Raw genomic sequence first — 16,556 nt, forward strand, 5'->3', positions numbered from 1 at the left:
TCTCTTTTTGGCTTATTACGATCTTGGTAAAGAATGTGACAAGAGGCTGAGACAACTGCCAAATACCCTGACTGACACTGCCTTGTTGTTCTGAGATGCACTTGTCTCCACCTTCATTTCCGAATCTCATTGAAAGTGTTTTGGAGCACTTAGCAGCTTTTCACCCTGTGTCTCTGTAGCCCCTAGCACAGTCATGTCCTTCCCAATCTTCATGCCCTTTACTTCTTTGACAGTTCATATGCATCACAGTTGTCCCTTTCCAGAAGCTATCTGTTGCAGACCGTATTCAAAAGGATCATCCTCCTGACCTGAGTGTGATGCATTTCACAGCTGCAGATGAGCATTGACAGCACATTAAGTCAGGGATGATGGCCAATGGGAGAAGTGTGTTAAAAAGTCTGTTTTCTTCCTGTAAAGAGGTTATGTCGCCGGTGATGTGACTGAAGCCCAAACCCATAGTACAGTCATGCCATATAGCCTCCAGAAACTCAGCTGGATACAGGTATACTTGCTCTTTGCCAGGCCTACTGACAAACACTGCTTTGGAGTCCCTTTCTCACTAGAAATGCACCTACAGGCTCTTTTAGCTAGGACACTTGCCATCATCCCTTAGAAAACCAGATTGTTTCAAGGTTTTTTTTCAACCTTCCAGAGTCACTAAAATTCTGTGGCCTGAAAAGCCTGGAGCAACACTTTGAGCTCGTTCTGCATTATTTGGAATAGTGGGCAAATACATTAAGTTGTTTCAATTATTCAACCTGTTTACTTAGCCCTGTATTTAGAAAGTCTGGATAAATGAAGCTGGAATTTCCTCCCTTCCCCTTCATCATCAAAGTATACAACCAAAACAGAACCACTGAAAAAGCAACACCTGTGAATTGTCCCTGGAAGCAGCCCTTAGGGGTGCAGCATGCAAGATCGACATGAGAGCTCTGGGTAGTTTTAAATGTCTCTGAACCTAATCTTCAGAAGGGCTTTGAGCCAGGTCAGCTCCTGCGCTGCTGGCTTTGTGTACTTAGTATAAACTGATAGCCCCCCCTGCCCCATGAGAGCAGAAACACAAGACAAATCTCTAGCACAGCAGTTGTATTTACATCTGCCTATGGAGAAACGTGAATCCACCACAGGGGTTGCACTTCCCTGTCCTGATTCCAATTGGAAGAAGTCCCCTGCCTTTGTGCTGTACTCTCAGACGGGCCATGGCTGGAGTGGATCCACATGTCCTGATTTGTTATGAATTCATGCCAGGTGTTTGCTGTCTTCCTCCCTAGCCTTTTCCTGGGACCAGGTGGGTGACATCTTGCCACAAAATCAGTAGTGGGACTGGATAAATGCGCTGAGAGGGTTCGTTCAGCCTCCATGAATCAAATAGTTTTGCTTTCAGTGGTTTATTGCCACTTTGCAGTCTATGAATAGTTGAATCCTAGTGCTCGGTAGAAATATTTCTTGCATTGTCTCTCCAAGTGCTGTAAAGCATTGGGAAGCTCAGCATGTGAAGTGCAGAGACAAGCTCTGTTTAATTTTTGTTATGAGAGAGCTTGAAGCAAGTTGACATTTATGAGCCGGTTTCAGAGGAGAGAGGAGAGCATAAGGAAGAGTTTTGCTAGTCTGAGCTTCACAATAAACTCTGAAACACCATACTTCTAGCCAGCTGATCTCCTTGCATTGTTTTTTTGCATATCTGAAGACCTCTTACAAGTTCCTAGCTGTTGGAACGCCTTGGCAACTCTGGGATAAAGACAGTTTATGCTTTATGGGTCTGAAATGCTAGCTGACTCATTGATGTAATGGTCAGTAGCTTTCAAATGCCAGAAAAGATTCTTCCCGAAATGGTGTGGCTCTGTAGCAGAAATGGAATTAAAGGCTCCAGAGGCACAAATGCAAAGAAGAACAAATATTTACTCTGTGTTGGACGGGAAGTGCGCTGGATTGAGATTTCTGCCCTTACCACTTTAGCCCATTGTTTGCTAATAAAAGGGATCGTTCTGACTCCAAAGCAGTTAATACCACACGAGTGAAAAGCCAGGATGGAGAGGACTCTGGTGTTTGGCTTTGTTTTTGTCCTGTCTTCCAGGAGAGGAGAATTAAAAATTGTGCCAAGCAGTGAGAACTGTATTCCACTTAGTGAAAAATGAAAACTACACTGAATTTACTTGCACTTCTTGCAAGTGATGTGCTGATTCATTGCCATCTTTCAAAAGGATGAATTGATTTTTTCAGCAGAGTTTATTTTCCCTATGCGATGGTTCCTAGCTCCTCTGGACAAGGAAGGGCTTTGGTGGTGAACTTCACATTCCCAGCAGAATCCAGCCTGGCTTATGCAGTTATAGTTAAGGCTGAGGCTCTTACTGTTTTAATGTTGTTCTCATCATGAGCTGCAGAGATGGAGTTTGGGAAATGGCTGAGAGACAGTGACAGGGCAATGTGTTTCCAAGTCGCAGGGGATGTGCCCTGGAGTTTGGAAAGGCAAGTAAACTTAGGGTTTTTTTCTCCCTCAGTAATTCCTTACATAGCCTACAAATGGCTGGCTCGGTAGGTGGGTGCTGATACCACATAATAGAATGTAACGATACCTTCTGTTTTCAGGACATAGTACTTCAGAAGCAACATGGGCTGTATTTTGTCTTTCATGCTTGGAACTCAACCGTTGCAATTAAACCAGAACAGGACGTTAGCACTGATGCCAGTGGTACTAAATTCCTTTAGTGGAGGTGGTAAAGTAGTGCTATGAGTCTCTGTGATGATTCCTTTCGAATAACTATTTAATTCCTTTGGCCCTCCTAAGAGAACTGGCCAGCTCCATTGGAAAACAAAGTTCTTCATTGTGCAGTGTTGGTCTCATTGACTATCAAACCTGTAATTCTTTAGAGGTCAGCTGCTGATACTGTAACTTCAAAACAAGCCAAGCTCTTTGAACCACGCCTGTGTCTTGGAGAATAAGCTCAAGAGCAAACGCTGAAAGGGTTTATTAAATGCCTTTCTTCTGTTCAAAATTGTTATGTGGCTTCAAATGCAAAGCAACATGCAGTGGAGGTATTTCAGGTCAGATGATGAAGTTGGAGGGTGTGGCAAGTGGTGGCTCATCTCATAATTCAAATTCAAAAAAAAGCCACTTTGAGTGACTCTGTGGACTTACACTGAGGCGATGAGGTTTGTGAAGAGGATTTTCAGTCGCTAGAGCTCCTCTGTAGGGAGATGCCACTTTTGAGTACTTTTGGGCGTCGTAGCTGACATCCAAGTACACCAAGCTGTAGACAAAGAGGTGGAGTATACAGGGCTGAGGGCTGTAGGACTGCACTTCCTCCATCACAGCTGAGGACCACTAATATCTATGTGTGTAAAGCTTCTGCCACTTGCAGCCTGTGGACACAGAAACTGTTCAGTGGGCCAGGAGACTGTTTTGGCTTATCTGATCATAGCTGTACTTCATGAAGGGCCCTTTCAACAAGCAACTTTCTTTACTAGGCTTGTTGGTGTGATCTGTCTCATCCAGCCATGGCCTTTCTTGTGCCAGGATGTTGACAGAATCACTTCATAATTACTCTCTAATTAACTCAGTACCTCCTTGTCAGCTAACTACAACCTTGTGCAGAAAAAGACGATGCAACCAGGCCTGTCTTATGAGCTGCACACCAGCCTGTGTTGAGTATGGGGAGAGTGACAAGCAGCCATCCATGAAACCCCAGTAATTTTTCCAAGTATGTTAAAGGTGTGAAAGGAGGATTTGGAGAATGGAGTGTCACAGAAACTGTCAGAGAACAATAGCACCAGGAAGGGGAAAGTCATAGGAGGCACTGGGAATTAATGCTAGCAATGAATTAGTGCTGAGCGCAGGAAAACTTGAACTAGATGGTTGAGATTTGTTTCATGGCCTTTCTGTCCAAAATCTTCTGATTAATAAGATAATGATGGCTTAATCTGTCTGCTCAAGGAAAAAGAGAGATTGATTTGAGGTGATTGTGGGTTAGTATCCTCTTTACTTGATACAGTATATTCAGCTCTCAGACTACCAAGGTGGTAAGAATCCCATTTTGGAGCAGCCTGCACTGTTTGATTAGTAATTCTGTGGCTTGAAAATGCCATAGGTGCAGCAGTTTTTTGTATGCTCTTAAGAGACTATTAGTTGTTATTAGGTGAGTGCCTTGGTTGTTGCTCCAGATAATGTCATTTAAATAAAATTCCTTGCAGCATGGAATTGGCTGTAGAGTTTGCTGCAAGAATTAGCTGATCTATGTCAGTAGTCCTGTATTATATGGTGGTGTCATGAGCAGGCTCTGCAAAGAGTTTGCTGTCAGGCCAGGCAGGGAATGCAGCCTGGCTGTGCGGTCAGACACCCAGGTGCATTCCTCTGAACACGTGACTAGCAGAAGAGCACCACTTGCAGCTGCGTGAATTGATTTTGTTTTCCAGCTGTGCATGATGTATTCTTTGAATATTCTGCTTTCTTTTCTGGTGACTGGAAAGGGGAGTCTTCCTGTTGTTTCCCCTACAACACTAAAATAAAGCTTGAACTAACACCTGTAGTTTTCAGCCTGTTCGAGACCTCACTTTGCAGAGCGCTTGTGCAGACACAGCAGAAAACTGTGCTACTAGACTGAGATTTGTGTGCTAGCAGTTCCATCCCTTTCTCAACAGGAGGCAAATGTTTGTGAGCACATCTCAACACCAGAGCTGTGTTGCTTGCTTGAAAATACTTGCTTAAATTCTTCCCCCAGCATAAACTCAAGGAAGAAGGGTGCTTTGGTGGTTGTGAACACTGCCTTCCTTTGAGCACGACAGTGGTGCTCAGAAATGAATTCTTTGTTTAGTTGCTTTAGCCAGACCTTTCTCCTGTCAGAAACGAGGCAAGAGGCACTGCTGGCTCAGTTACAGCTTCTCCAGGGCTGCTACACAAATATGGCAAGTCTTTTGGCTGTGTCAGAAAGTTTACACTCGCCCACGGAAAGCAGGGCTGAGGGAAGAGTGATTTAGCAAGGAGAGAAGTAAAGAGCATCTGGAAAGGTCAGATAAAGCTGGAATGTCACTGTCACAGCCACAAAGTGATAAAACCATCCATTTATTTTTTTAATATCTGTCATTTATGTGGTTGTAGCTTCGACATTTACGTTATAAAATTGCTCAGTGGCTGAAGTGCCTTATGACTGTTTTCTTACAGTAAAGTGCTCTCTAGATCTGCTCTCAGTGGTGTCATGGCACTGCTGCTTTCCCAGCAGAAGCATTCTTTAAACTTAAAAATGTTGACTTGCTGTCCTGCTTCCCCAGTTTTCAGGAATGTTACCTGAGCCACTTTGGTACCAGAAAGGTACTGAATTTGGAAAGGACTGTGTGAAAAGGAGGACTTATTGGCTTTCAGGAGCAAAAGCAAAAGTTTAGGAAGTACAACGAGTACTTGAGAGTGAATGTGTCCATGCATGTGTAATAACAGAGAGAACCAAAGGTAGGTTTGCAGTTGGCAGGAATGGGAGAATACCTGAAAGGAGCTGAAGATGGTTTCTCAGAGCTTTGGCTGCAGGACCTCCAACAATCACCTGGCTCTTGTTTTTAGTCAACTGATGCCTTGGCAAAGGTTAATACAGTGAACTCTGAAAAAGCAGGGACTTTTCTTGTCATGTCAGAAAAAGGGTGTGCATGCCTGTTAAAATAAGTATGCATGTAGGCTTGTAGAGGTTACCCTAGCAGTAAACCCGCCTCATACGCTGAGGCAATAGAACATATTTGCTTGTTTAGTAATATTTGTTATTCTTTTTATTATCTGACAGGTTATATTGTAGTAGAATATGAAGGTTCTCTTGTTAGTATAGCACTCAGCACAGCAATAGCAAGAGCTGATCTCAGTGTCAGGCATCTTGGTGAGGAAGGTGGAGTGTAAAAGAAGAAAGCTACAAATCATAATTAGATGGAAGTGGGAAGTGCAGAGAGCAATGATGAAAAGTGCATGCGTGTATATGCAAGCTCAGGCGTGCTCCTTCATCAGGCATCCTCCATTGTGAATACTGAACAAGAAGCAGATCTACAGGGTGGTCCTGGCAATCTGTTGTGTCCAGAAGTGGAATTAAGAGTTTGATGTATGGGAAGATCCAAGGGCCAAGAAACACAGCTCTGTTTGCACCTCTTGTGCAGTTACCATTGGAAATTTATAGTGTGAAATTTGCATGAAGAAAATCCAGTTGATGGTATGGTTTTGTGCTATATTATTTAACATTAAGTATTTTTCCAGCTCTGGAAAAATAAGCCTTAACTCAAGAGTATTTATTTCCTCATCTTTGGGACAGGGAGCTAGAGATAAATGGGAGAGTAATCTCCAGGCTTCTACATCTGCAGGCAGCAAGGAATCATATCTGCTGCCTCAGAGAAGTGGTTTGAGCTCATGACTAAGGAGACGGTGCTGCTCCCACCTGGCAGTGCATTGCTGCCCTCCAGACTGGGGTGCACCTCACCCTATGTCAGCACACACAGGTGTGGTTTTTTTTCTTTTATCTGGCTGCTCCCAAAGCCAGGCCTCTGCCAGAAAGATGGTGCTCTTTCCACTTGCCAAAGCTTGTTTGCTGGTGACAGGCAGCACAGCAGGGCTTAGTGGCTGGCCCAAGATGATGGCCACCCCTAGCTGTGACTGGGGGCATGGTGGGAAGTGGCTGCATTGCCCAGAAGGTAGAGGGAGCAAGTAGGTGGTTTCAGTAGGTTTCCCAGAATAACAAAAAAGATCCTGTGCAGATGCGTGAAGCCAAGTTAGTGAAAATGGCTCCAAACAAGACTGCCAAGATTGCAAAACCCAGCAGACAGCAGAAATTTCAGCTGTCCCTCCTCTTGCTCCCCCAACTTTTCTGCCACATTTCTCTAGCTTTCTCCTGTTTCTCAAATCTCTTTCTAATCTACTACTTTAAAGTAAAAGATATTTTACTCCTATGCAATATATGTGGCAAATGCAACATAAAGCTATTTCCTGATTATTGTGTTTTGATAGCTGTTGCTCTGAGTAGTTGGTCTATGAAGAATATGGTTTATGAATCCCATTTCAATAAATGCTCACTCTTATTAAAAGCATTCATAATCCTGCTGTCTTGTGAAATGGCCAGGTATGTCTGCTGGGCTGCTGGGTTCTTGCTGTTCCCATCTGCTGTACGCTGCTTAAGGGGGTTTGGAATTCATGTAGGGCATGAAGGGAGCCTTGAGAAAATGTTGGCACATGGCAAATCTGGGAGTTGTCATTTGGGAACTGTGTGTTCTCTGTCTCTTAACCCTTTGTGGTCTATGTTCTTGAGGAGCTGAGGTGTCGGCTTTCCAGCTGGTGGGTAATAGTGATGTTTTGCAATCATCTCACTTTCAGCATGTTCGAAGCTGTGATATGATGGAGATGGCTCTAGCGGAGAAGTTGGAATGCTGGCTCTGGGAGTTATTTTTCCACCAAGCCCTAGGTGACTCTTGCAGCAATAAAAATACTATCAGTGATCTGGTTATCCTACCAGACTCTATAGTAATGCAAAGTTTAGAAGATTGGTGTTTTGTTTTTAATTTCATCTGAGTGTCTTAGCAGTATAGACCCTATTATCCTTTTCCATCCTCAAAACATGCAGAGATGCCCCATTGAGCTATACTGGGTTTATCCATGACTGAAAGCAGAACTTTCTCATCTGCTTTGGGCTGATGGAGAATAAAAATGAAATGCCTCGAAGAAGTCATACAAGAAATAAAAGTGCAGTCTGGTGGCCCATGAGTTAGATTTCAGGCTTCCTCAATTCAAGATGTGTTTTGTAATGTGACCCAGAGTCAGTTACTAGCTCTAGATATATTGCTTTGGCTGCTTTCAAAAAATTAGGAAGTTCATGGGCATCCACAACCTTCCTGACACAATTTGCTGTCATGCTTTGGTATGTGACGATGATTTGAAAGCATCTCTGCTCTCATTTGCCCCTCTGGAGGAGTGAAGGAGCCTGGCTGCAAAAGGGTGCCAAAATAAATGGACCTCTTCACACATAATACAGCACAGACAGTGGAATGAAGAAAGTAATACCAAAACGATGTACTTCAGGATACAGAGCTCATTTTCAAATAAAACCGCTCTTATTTGAAAAACACCACGTTTTTGTGTCTCAGGGGAATAACAATAAAAAGCAATAAAAAGTGCTTAATGACTTGCTTTTTTTTTATTATTATTATTATTTTTTTAAAGCTTCCAAATCTGGAAGGAAACCAGACCCTCTTGGAAAAAAAGATCCCAGACTTTCACAATACATGCATCCGTCCAAAGGGCCATTGCCATGAAAATATTTACAGCTGCACTGTTATTCTGCTCCATCCCACAGCCCCAGTGGCGAGCAAGGCCAGAGCACAGCAGTGGGAAGCTCAGCAGCTGTTGAGCAATGCTTTTTCCAAGGGAAGATTCTGCTTGCACTATTTGTAGTCACGTAAGCATGAATGCGAGTAGGTTAGTAGAGGAAGCCCAGCTTCCAGACAGATGAGAGCAAGCCTTCATGCTCTTTGCCATTTGGGATAATCTTTCTTTTGAAATCCTGTGCATGGTGTAAGCAATGGTGAAGCATTTCTAAATTTTTGGCATGTTGTGCTTCGGGATCAGCTGAGTCCTTTCTGCTGCGGTTCCCCAACAGCCTAAGATGGCATTACTGTTGTGGTCCACTCCACCCTCCTGCTTGGCCCATGTACACCTAATTTTCTCTTGCAGAGTCTTGTTAGGCTCTGCTGAACTGCCTGTGTGCACTAACTGAGCGGAAGACTAGCCTTACTGAAGAAAGTAAACGATTCTTTGCTGGCTCAGTGAGTTGAATTGGCTCTCACAGCACATCTTGGAGAGGGAGGGAAGAAAGACCTCCTTTCCTTGTGGTAGCACTAAGCTTTTGGAGCTGCCCATTTTTTTAGTAACCTCACCCTAAAGAGCGATTGAGGGGTTATCGGTTTGTACAAAGAAAAGGGTTTACTTGTTGTCCTGTTAAAACACCGTGAAACACATTCATTAGCACTTGGACAAACTTGTCTACCTTAAAAGAACTAGCTGCTACCATTTACTTTTCAAACAGTACTTTTGTGGCCAACAGTTTCAGGATCTCAAGCTTGGGCTTTTTGATTCACCTATTTAAGACCATGCCACGCTGTGGGGTGTTTTACATTTGCTTCTGGTGTTTTGGCTGTCAAACGGCACCGTTTACGTTTCTCTTTCAGACTCCATCACACAGTGATCTTTTGAGATAATCCCTACCATCACATCTCTTGGATGAGATGGTCTCTTCCTTGTCAGTCCCTCACATGCCCATTGTTCAGGACATGGGCTGACGGATTGCAACCACAGAAAATGTGCTTGTCATCAGTTGCGGTGAAATGAATTTCTCTCATATGAGAGATCTTCATATCCTGACCACTTGAGGTCAGAAGGCCTTTCCAAAAAGAGTTTTGTTTAGCCTGAATGCCAGTGGCTGTGTTGTAGTTTGGACCTCAGTCCCTCCTGCGCTTCAAACTCGTATTATTACTCCAGTGGTGGTGCATAATATTACTAATACAGAGTGGCTGTGATTTCTGTCACTGAGGTGGCTGCAACGATCCTTGTGGCAGAGGCTATCAAATAGCGTGAGTTTGGGACTGTGCTCGACGGCAGTGTTGCTAAGTAAAGCTTACTTTTATTCTTTCTGGGACCTGCACTTCTCCTGAGAAGTGTGATAGCTTTGTTACTCGGAAAGCAGTTCTGAATAACTTCTGAAAGGGCGGGGGTGGGGGGAAGGAATGGGGGAGGAGGTCTGTGAAAAGGAAGGCAGCAGGAAAGACATTACTGGGATGTGACTGGGATGGCTGAGGAGCTCAGCACGCTGTCCCTTAGTGTCTAAAGGCTGCGTTGTTTGCTGGAGATGGAGTAGACCAGAGGCAGTTTGCCATAGAAGAATAGTTCTTTTTTTATCAAGCACTGTCTGCAGTCAAGAAGATCTGGAATGGTGTTTTCTGTTCTCCTCATATTATGTTAAGATGTGTCATCTTAACACCACTAGAGTCCTTAGCAATCTGAGCACTTAGCATGCCTTAAAATCAGTTTCAAGGTATTCTAAACCAAACACAATGCGTAGAGGCCTCTCCAGAAAATCAGACATGCTGGAGCCATGAAGTGACTGTCTCTCAGACTCCCTCTGTCATGGAACACGCTGCAACTTCTTTGGATATTTGGGTAACAATGCTTGTGCACCACAAGGACAGCAGGTGGAAAGATGATAACCTAACCAGCATTTGAATCTGTGTCATGGTACCTAGCAGTACTGCTTCGGTTCTGAACTGTTGTTTGGCTTCTGGGAAGATTACTGACTGCTTTTTTTTTTTTTCTTTCTTTCTGTCCTGTGTTTTAGACATTTACAGCATGGTGTAATTCTCACCTCCGCAAGGCTGGGACACAGATTGAGAACATAGAGGAAGATTTCAGGGATGGTCTTAAACTCATGTTACTTCTGGAAGTCATTTCAGGTGAGAGAGGTTCTGTGTGGCGCTTTCAAATGTTCTGAGCGTCTCTGCTCTGAAATCTGTCCTCCCCTTTCCTCACAGAATAGGGACAGCAAGAGCTGTAGTGCTGCAGATTTTGCTGGAATATAGGAACAGCTGCTTTCTGACTGAGAACAAATTTCTCCCTAACGAATATCTTGTCTCCAGCAGTGACCGTTAATGTGCTTTTGGAATGTACTCCAAGCTTCTTGGCCTGTGCAGACTGCCCATTGCATTCCTGCTCCTGCCTCTTGGCTTTCCTCTGCCCGTCAGGAATGCATGGCCTCCTATGAAGGCTCAGGCAACGGCGCTTGCTGCTTGGCAGGGTTGAAGTAGCAGCTCTGTGAAGAGTGTGGGAATGCTGCACTGCAAATCATACCAAAGCCACATGATAGTGGGAACAGGATAGAAGTTTTTGGGAGAAAGGAGTCAAACCAGTAAATCTTCTGTGTCGTTCAGATTCAGCTGTGACTGAAGTTTTTCCATTCTAATTTCAATCTCAGCGCACTACTCAAGCCTTCAGGGAAAAAAAAATCCTGATTAAAGGAAAATCTCAGAAACCCCAGTCTGAAATAAAAACAGTGGCATGAACAAGTTAGTTCAGATTTGGTTTCACGCCCTATATCAAGTGTCCCACTACTTGGCAGCTATCTCCAAGGTTTTTTTTTTCATGTAAGCAGTAATCCCCATTGATGTGCTGATGAAATAAGTACCTTAGTGAAATATTGTGGGAGGCATTGAGGGATGATAAGACTGTGTGTAAGAAACCAGGGTTGTACACTCACAGACTTTCTTTTGATGGCTTTTGAGCCAGTAATAACAACCTAGTGACTCGCAATCCTGACCTTCTTGATACATATTCCAATAAAATTGCCTTGCATTCAGACTGACTTCCCTTTGCCCCTCCTTTCCTTTTCTTCCCTTCACCTTTGCCACCTCCTGCAAAGATGCTGTCAGTTTATGTGTTTTTCAGAACTTATGAATACAGGGTAAAACCTCTGGGGTTTTGCCCATGCTGATGGCTTGGGAAGGATCAGAGTTCAAAATATTATCAGAGCTTTTCAGCATGCACATGGCTTCTGCAGTTCCTATAAGAAATGAGGCAGAAGAGTCTTGTTAGTTTATTTTCTTTATTTATGTTCCCTTGCAGAGGAGGGGCTGCAGCCTGGAAGCTGGGGCAGATGGAACTTGGTTTAGTTTCTGTTCGATGAACTGGCAGAGAGGGGAGAGGACTGTGAACAGGAGAGGGTGGATGAGGTTTGCTGCTAAAGCAGGAGACCTCATATCTCACACTGCTTTATTTCCTTGCCTCATCTCACACTCTTCCTCTCCTGTTGTCCCTTTGGTACCCTGCTGGCAGGCCCTGTCGGAGCCCCTTCAGTTCAGGAAGAATCTAACGGCTTCCGAAGGCACTGGTGGGGTAGGCATGGCATTTCTCCATCTGCTGCAATGCAGCTCTGTGCCAGCAGCCTGCCACTAAATGACCAGTGGGCAAAGGCACGGGGAACAGCTTGGGCTGCATCCCACCAGAGGCTGTGGTCCTTCACACACTAAGGACTGAGCATCCTTCCCTAGAGCCAGCAGAAGCTTGAACTGTGGTTCTCCTAGGTACAGTGGCAAAAGAGGAGAAATTTAGCACAGCTGTTTTTTCCCCATTCCATTTCCATCACTGGCAGTTCTGTTTCTAATTGTGAGCCCAACTGCTCTTACAGAGCTTCCTTCCAGCTGCTAGCCCCACTAGTAGCCCCTTTGGCCTGTAGCTGGGGAAGCAGCAGCCCAGCCTGGGAGCAGCACGAGAGCAGAGTTTCTTGCTGGTTAGCGAGGATTTGCTTCTATGTTCCTGCCACAGTTCCTACTCATCACCTGCCAAAAGGATGAGTCTCCGTATGGCTCTCAGCCCTGTAGTTTCAGCTTCTGGCCCTTGTTTTCAGCTCTTGTCTCACTCCACACATTTCTCTTCCGGTATTTTGGGGATTGCAGAGCTGCTGACAGGAATTTGGTGTGGGCAGGGTTGCTCTGTGGCAGCCTGATCTTTTCCTCTACCCAGAGGGTGATGGCCGTAAAAGCCCTCATCATGAGAGGGCTGGGCTGGCTGAGAGCTGTGTGGAGATGAGTGTCTTGCCCACATGTCCACCCAGGCAGTGTGTAGGAGTGAGAGAACACTCTCCCCTGCTGTGGTGGTCACTGCCATGGGGGGAAAGATGGAGCGCATGCATCAGGGAAGCTGCTGGCAATCCTAGGATGGGAGAGGGACTGTGCCAGTGGGGGTGTGGGAGATCTGTTTCAGGGCAGACCCTTCCATCTGTCCTTGGTGACATGTTGCTGCTGGGCAAGTAGGAAGCAGTTTTTCCATCCAACATGACTTCCTGAAGTATGAGAAGCAGTGATATTCTGCAGGAAAAGAGCACCTCAGTCTTATTCAGCCTGGTACCTTCTGGTAGTGAGGTGTGCTGTTAACAGGTCCCCTTCCAGCCCAGCCAGAACCCCTTGGTCTCCCCCAGCCACTGTGTGGTGAGGGAATCTCTACGTGCAGTCCTGGATCTTCAGTCCTGGATCTTCGTCCTCATTGGGATTCCTCTTCTTTTGGCCTCTGTGGTAGGAAATAATAGTTGGGCTCCCCCTAGAAACTGTCCCAAAAGATGCACTTTCATTTTTCACTGCATACACTTCCTTCCCCTGACAAAGCCATTTTAAAAATAATACTACAAGACTGAAAAAGGTTAAGGTCACGTTAGTACTTCTAAAATACAGCTGTAGGGCTTTCTTTTTTCCAAACAGAAGGAACAATTAACTGAAATTTTTCCTAAACAAATTTGCTTTGAACAACTTCTATGCCAATGCTTCCTTGCATTGTTTGGCTTTTAAAGTACAGCCTCGGGCCAGTACGTAAGAATCGGAGAATGGAAGCGAGCAGACCATTTTCATTGTCTCAGCTGGGAGAAGTACTGAGCAATAAAGCGATGATGCAAATAGTGGAAAGTAGAATGTATTTCTAGATGGCTTCCCTTTTAACAGTCTACTTCATTAATAATGTATCCTATGGAACCAGATGAAGCTTTTATCTGGAAATGTAAATTTGTAGTAACGTCCAGGTCTGAAAGAAATGGCCATCAGGTCTTGGGACTTTTGAAGTACCCCAAAAAATTATTCTAAAACGAATAGCAATTGTGGTATTTCGGAGATTGGAGTTTTGCGATCACCATCAACTGCTCGAGGATCTCATTGCTGTCAGAGGGAACAGTCCTGCTTTCTCCAGCCCTGGGCACAGCAGTTTTGATGCTCTCCCTTGTGTTGGCAATGCACGTCATGCGGCCACAAGGTGAATTGGATCAGTTTGCTGTTCCAGCTGAAACCTAATCTCTTGTCTTTATTTTTCTTTCTGCAAGGCTAGTTCACAGTCATATCAGCTGAATAAAGTGGTTATTTTTTAGCTGGCTCAAACTATTTGTTGACATTTAGCAGGATAAGCCACCTTAAGTCTATTCTGAAGCTAATGTAAAAATGTTATTGGGAAACTGTCACAAAAAACGCTTCCACTTTTATTTAGAATGATTAGCGTTATCCAAATGGGAAAAGAAAGCAACATACCATGACGTGTACTCGAGGCTCTGTTAAAGCAAAAGAGATTTTTTTTTCAGTCCTAGGGTGGAGGTAGTACCATAAATAGATCCTTTTACTTAAATTGTCAGACGTCAGTGTTTCATTTTGAAAGTGAATCTGGTTTTATACTTAAGCTTGAGGCCTAATGAAACCAGCCTACAAGTAATCACTGAAACGCTTCTGAAGTATTTTTATTTCCAGACTTTTTTTATTTTTAGGTTATGGCTATGGAGATAATCTATTTTTCTCCCTTATAGCTTTTCCTTACTCCTTTATTAGGAAACAAGCTACCCTGTTTGAGTATGAAAAAGAGTTCATTTAAAAGTACTTTCTCACCCTTAAGCCTCAAATAAAGGTTTTGAGTCAGCTCACATTGACTTAAGTATTTGTGTTCAAGATACAGCAGGAACTTGGAACTGAATTGATTGAGTAATTACTCGCCTAGGCTTGCCCATTTGATCTCTTTTTAATTATCTTTTTTTTTTTTCCAAAGTGCAAAACCTTCTTGCATTTTGTTTAGATCTTTCTTGTATTCTGAAGCTTGTCATATGAAAGCAACTGTTCTGCTCGTTTTTTGATGTTGTCTATCACATACAGGGGGTTCCTGATATCCCATCTAATTATATTGCTAGCAGAGGTTCCTTTGAAAAGTCTGGTTGTCTGTCCAAGCTTTAATTTACGTACTCTGCATGTTAGGTTAGCATTAGTACAAGTGAGCTGTGAGTATAGTGACAAGCAGCCTATCGACAAGGACATGACTGTGCTTAATGCAATTCTTTCAAATAAGTAAGGTCAAGAAAGTGCTTTGCCAAATCTTCCAGGTTTATTCCAGGAGCTGCTATTTGCCCTAAGACTCATTTCTATCAGAGATTTAGCTGTTCTTACCTTGGATCTAGGCTACTTCCCTCTTTCTGCCTCATTAAAAACGTTTAAAGTGCATACTACTATGTAAGAGACTCTTGCATAGAGTTAGAAATACATCAGATGTAATGGAAAGGAGTTGACATTACAGTCTTTAGAGTAATGAAGTCACTTGCCAAACAAGTGATTTTATTTCCTGATACAGGCAGTTGTGGCCTTTCAGTGCAAGGACTAGAAAGGTAGGAGGTCTGTATCCTGGCTGGGGAGAAGAAAAGGAAAAGTAGAAGATCACCCTCATATTTGACTGTAGGGATTTCTAGGGAGATATTTGTATTGTGAATGGGGTGGTGTTAATGCTGGGAGGGGAGATCTTCACCTGTCTTTGTCGGGGAGGGAAGTTTGTGCCCTTTCCAGGCATCCTTATCTGTGGTTAATGGTAGGGAGATTGGTTCTGTTGCTACAGTGTGGCTTCAAAGGACCTTTTCCCCTCTGATACAAACCTGCTGTGGAAAGGACTCAATGCGACAGTTGCTCTGTTATTAAGTTATATGGGATGCAACAGAAAGATACTTTTCTGTGTGATTCTTTCTGGGGTACTTAATGGTGAGTGTGGTTTTCCTGCATTCATTCTTGAGAAAGGATGCAGGGAGATCTCTACCCTCTGCCTCTCTGTGAGAGCCACCAGCATGGGGAAACACCCACCAGGGAGGAAAGGGTTCTGAATTGTTTTCTAATACTTTGTTTTTCCCTTTTCTTATTAGGTGAACGTTTGGCTAAGCCTGAAAGAGGCAAAATGCGAGTGCACAAAATATCCAACGTGAACAAGGCCTTGGATTTCATTGCCAGCAAAGGAGTCAAATTAGTATCTATTGGAGCAGAAGGTAAAGAAACCAGCTGATATGTCTGAGCCCAAGCTGTACTTAGCCACTGTCTTTCTCTCATGGCTGCATGTTATTTCCCTTTATGCCTCCATAGCCCTGCCATATCCTTGTAGAATTAAGCCATGGAGGGAAAAAGGGGAGATATATATTAGGCCTTTACTCTGAATTTAAATCCCATCTTCTTACCAAGCTGCCAATTCTGATTCCCACTTGGGCTTTTTGGTCAAATCCTCCTGCTTTTCTCCTGGTTCTCATGAGTTCAGGAAAACATTGGGCAGTGGCAGAAACAAATTAATAGAGCTGATGAAAAAAAGTCTTAATTGAAGCATAGCTGCTGCTTGTATTTAACTTGTAGAGCTGCTGAGAACGATTCCCTGTTGCTGTAGGACAAATGGGTCAAAGCCAGGTGCAGAGGTCAGCAGAGGTCAAAGACCCCAAGGATCCAGTTTTACAGGGCTTCCAGGCTACTTGTTTTGCAAGCACCCAGAAAGTGGGGTGCTTGTTGTGAGCAGCGCTGGCGATGGTCTCAAGATGAACTTCTGGATCGTGCAGACAGCAGGGACTTGTGTCAGATTTTTGTCTTTTAGCAAAGATGGTGACTGTTCTGGAGATATGTCACCTGAGACCCAGATGGGATTGCAAGTTAGTAAAACAGTTTGCTCTTTTAGAAACCTTAACAACTTGTCACCCTGGTTGTATTTTCATGACACTTATTTTTCACTGTTCTGGACCTGTGTGTGAGTCCTGCCT

General features: G+C 43.9%; 1 protein-coding gene across 5 annotated transcripts in view; it reads left to right on the forward strand.

The window, feature by feature from the left end:
- ACTN1 (actinin alpha 1) overlaps positions 1 to 16,556 on the forward strand; it is a 90,761-nt gene that overhangs the window by 29,915 nt on the left and 44,290 nt on the right. For all 5 annotated transcript variants that reach the window (XM_009564869.2, XM_054067260.1, XM_009564853.2 and 2 more), the window contains exons 2-3: positions 10,335 to 10,449; positions 15,687 to 15,806. In XM_009564869.2, the coding sequence (XP_009563164.1) occupies positions 10,335 to 10,449; positions 15,687 to 15,806 (235 nt within the window). The remainder of the gene's footprint in view (positions 1 to 10,334; positions 10,450 to 15,686; positions 15,807 to 16,556) is intronic.

Source organism: Cuculus canorus, chromosome 5 (assembly GCF_017976375.1).
Source record: "Cuculus canorus isolate bCucCan1 chromosome 5, bCucCan1.pri, whole genome shotgun sequence".
NCBI lineage: Eukaryota > Metazoa > Chordata > Aves > Cuculiformes > Cuculidae > Cuculus > Cuculus canorus.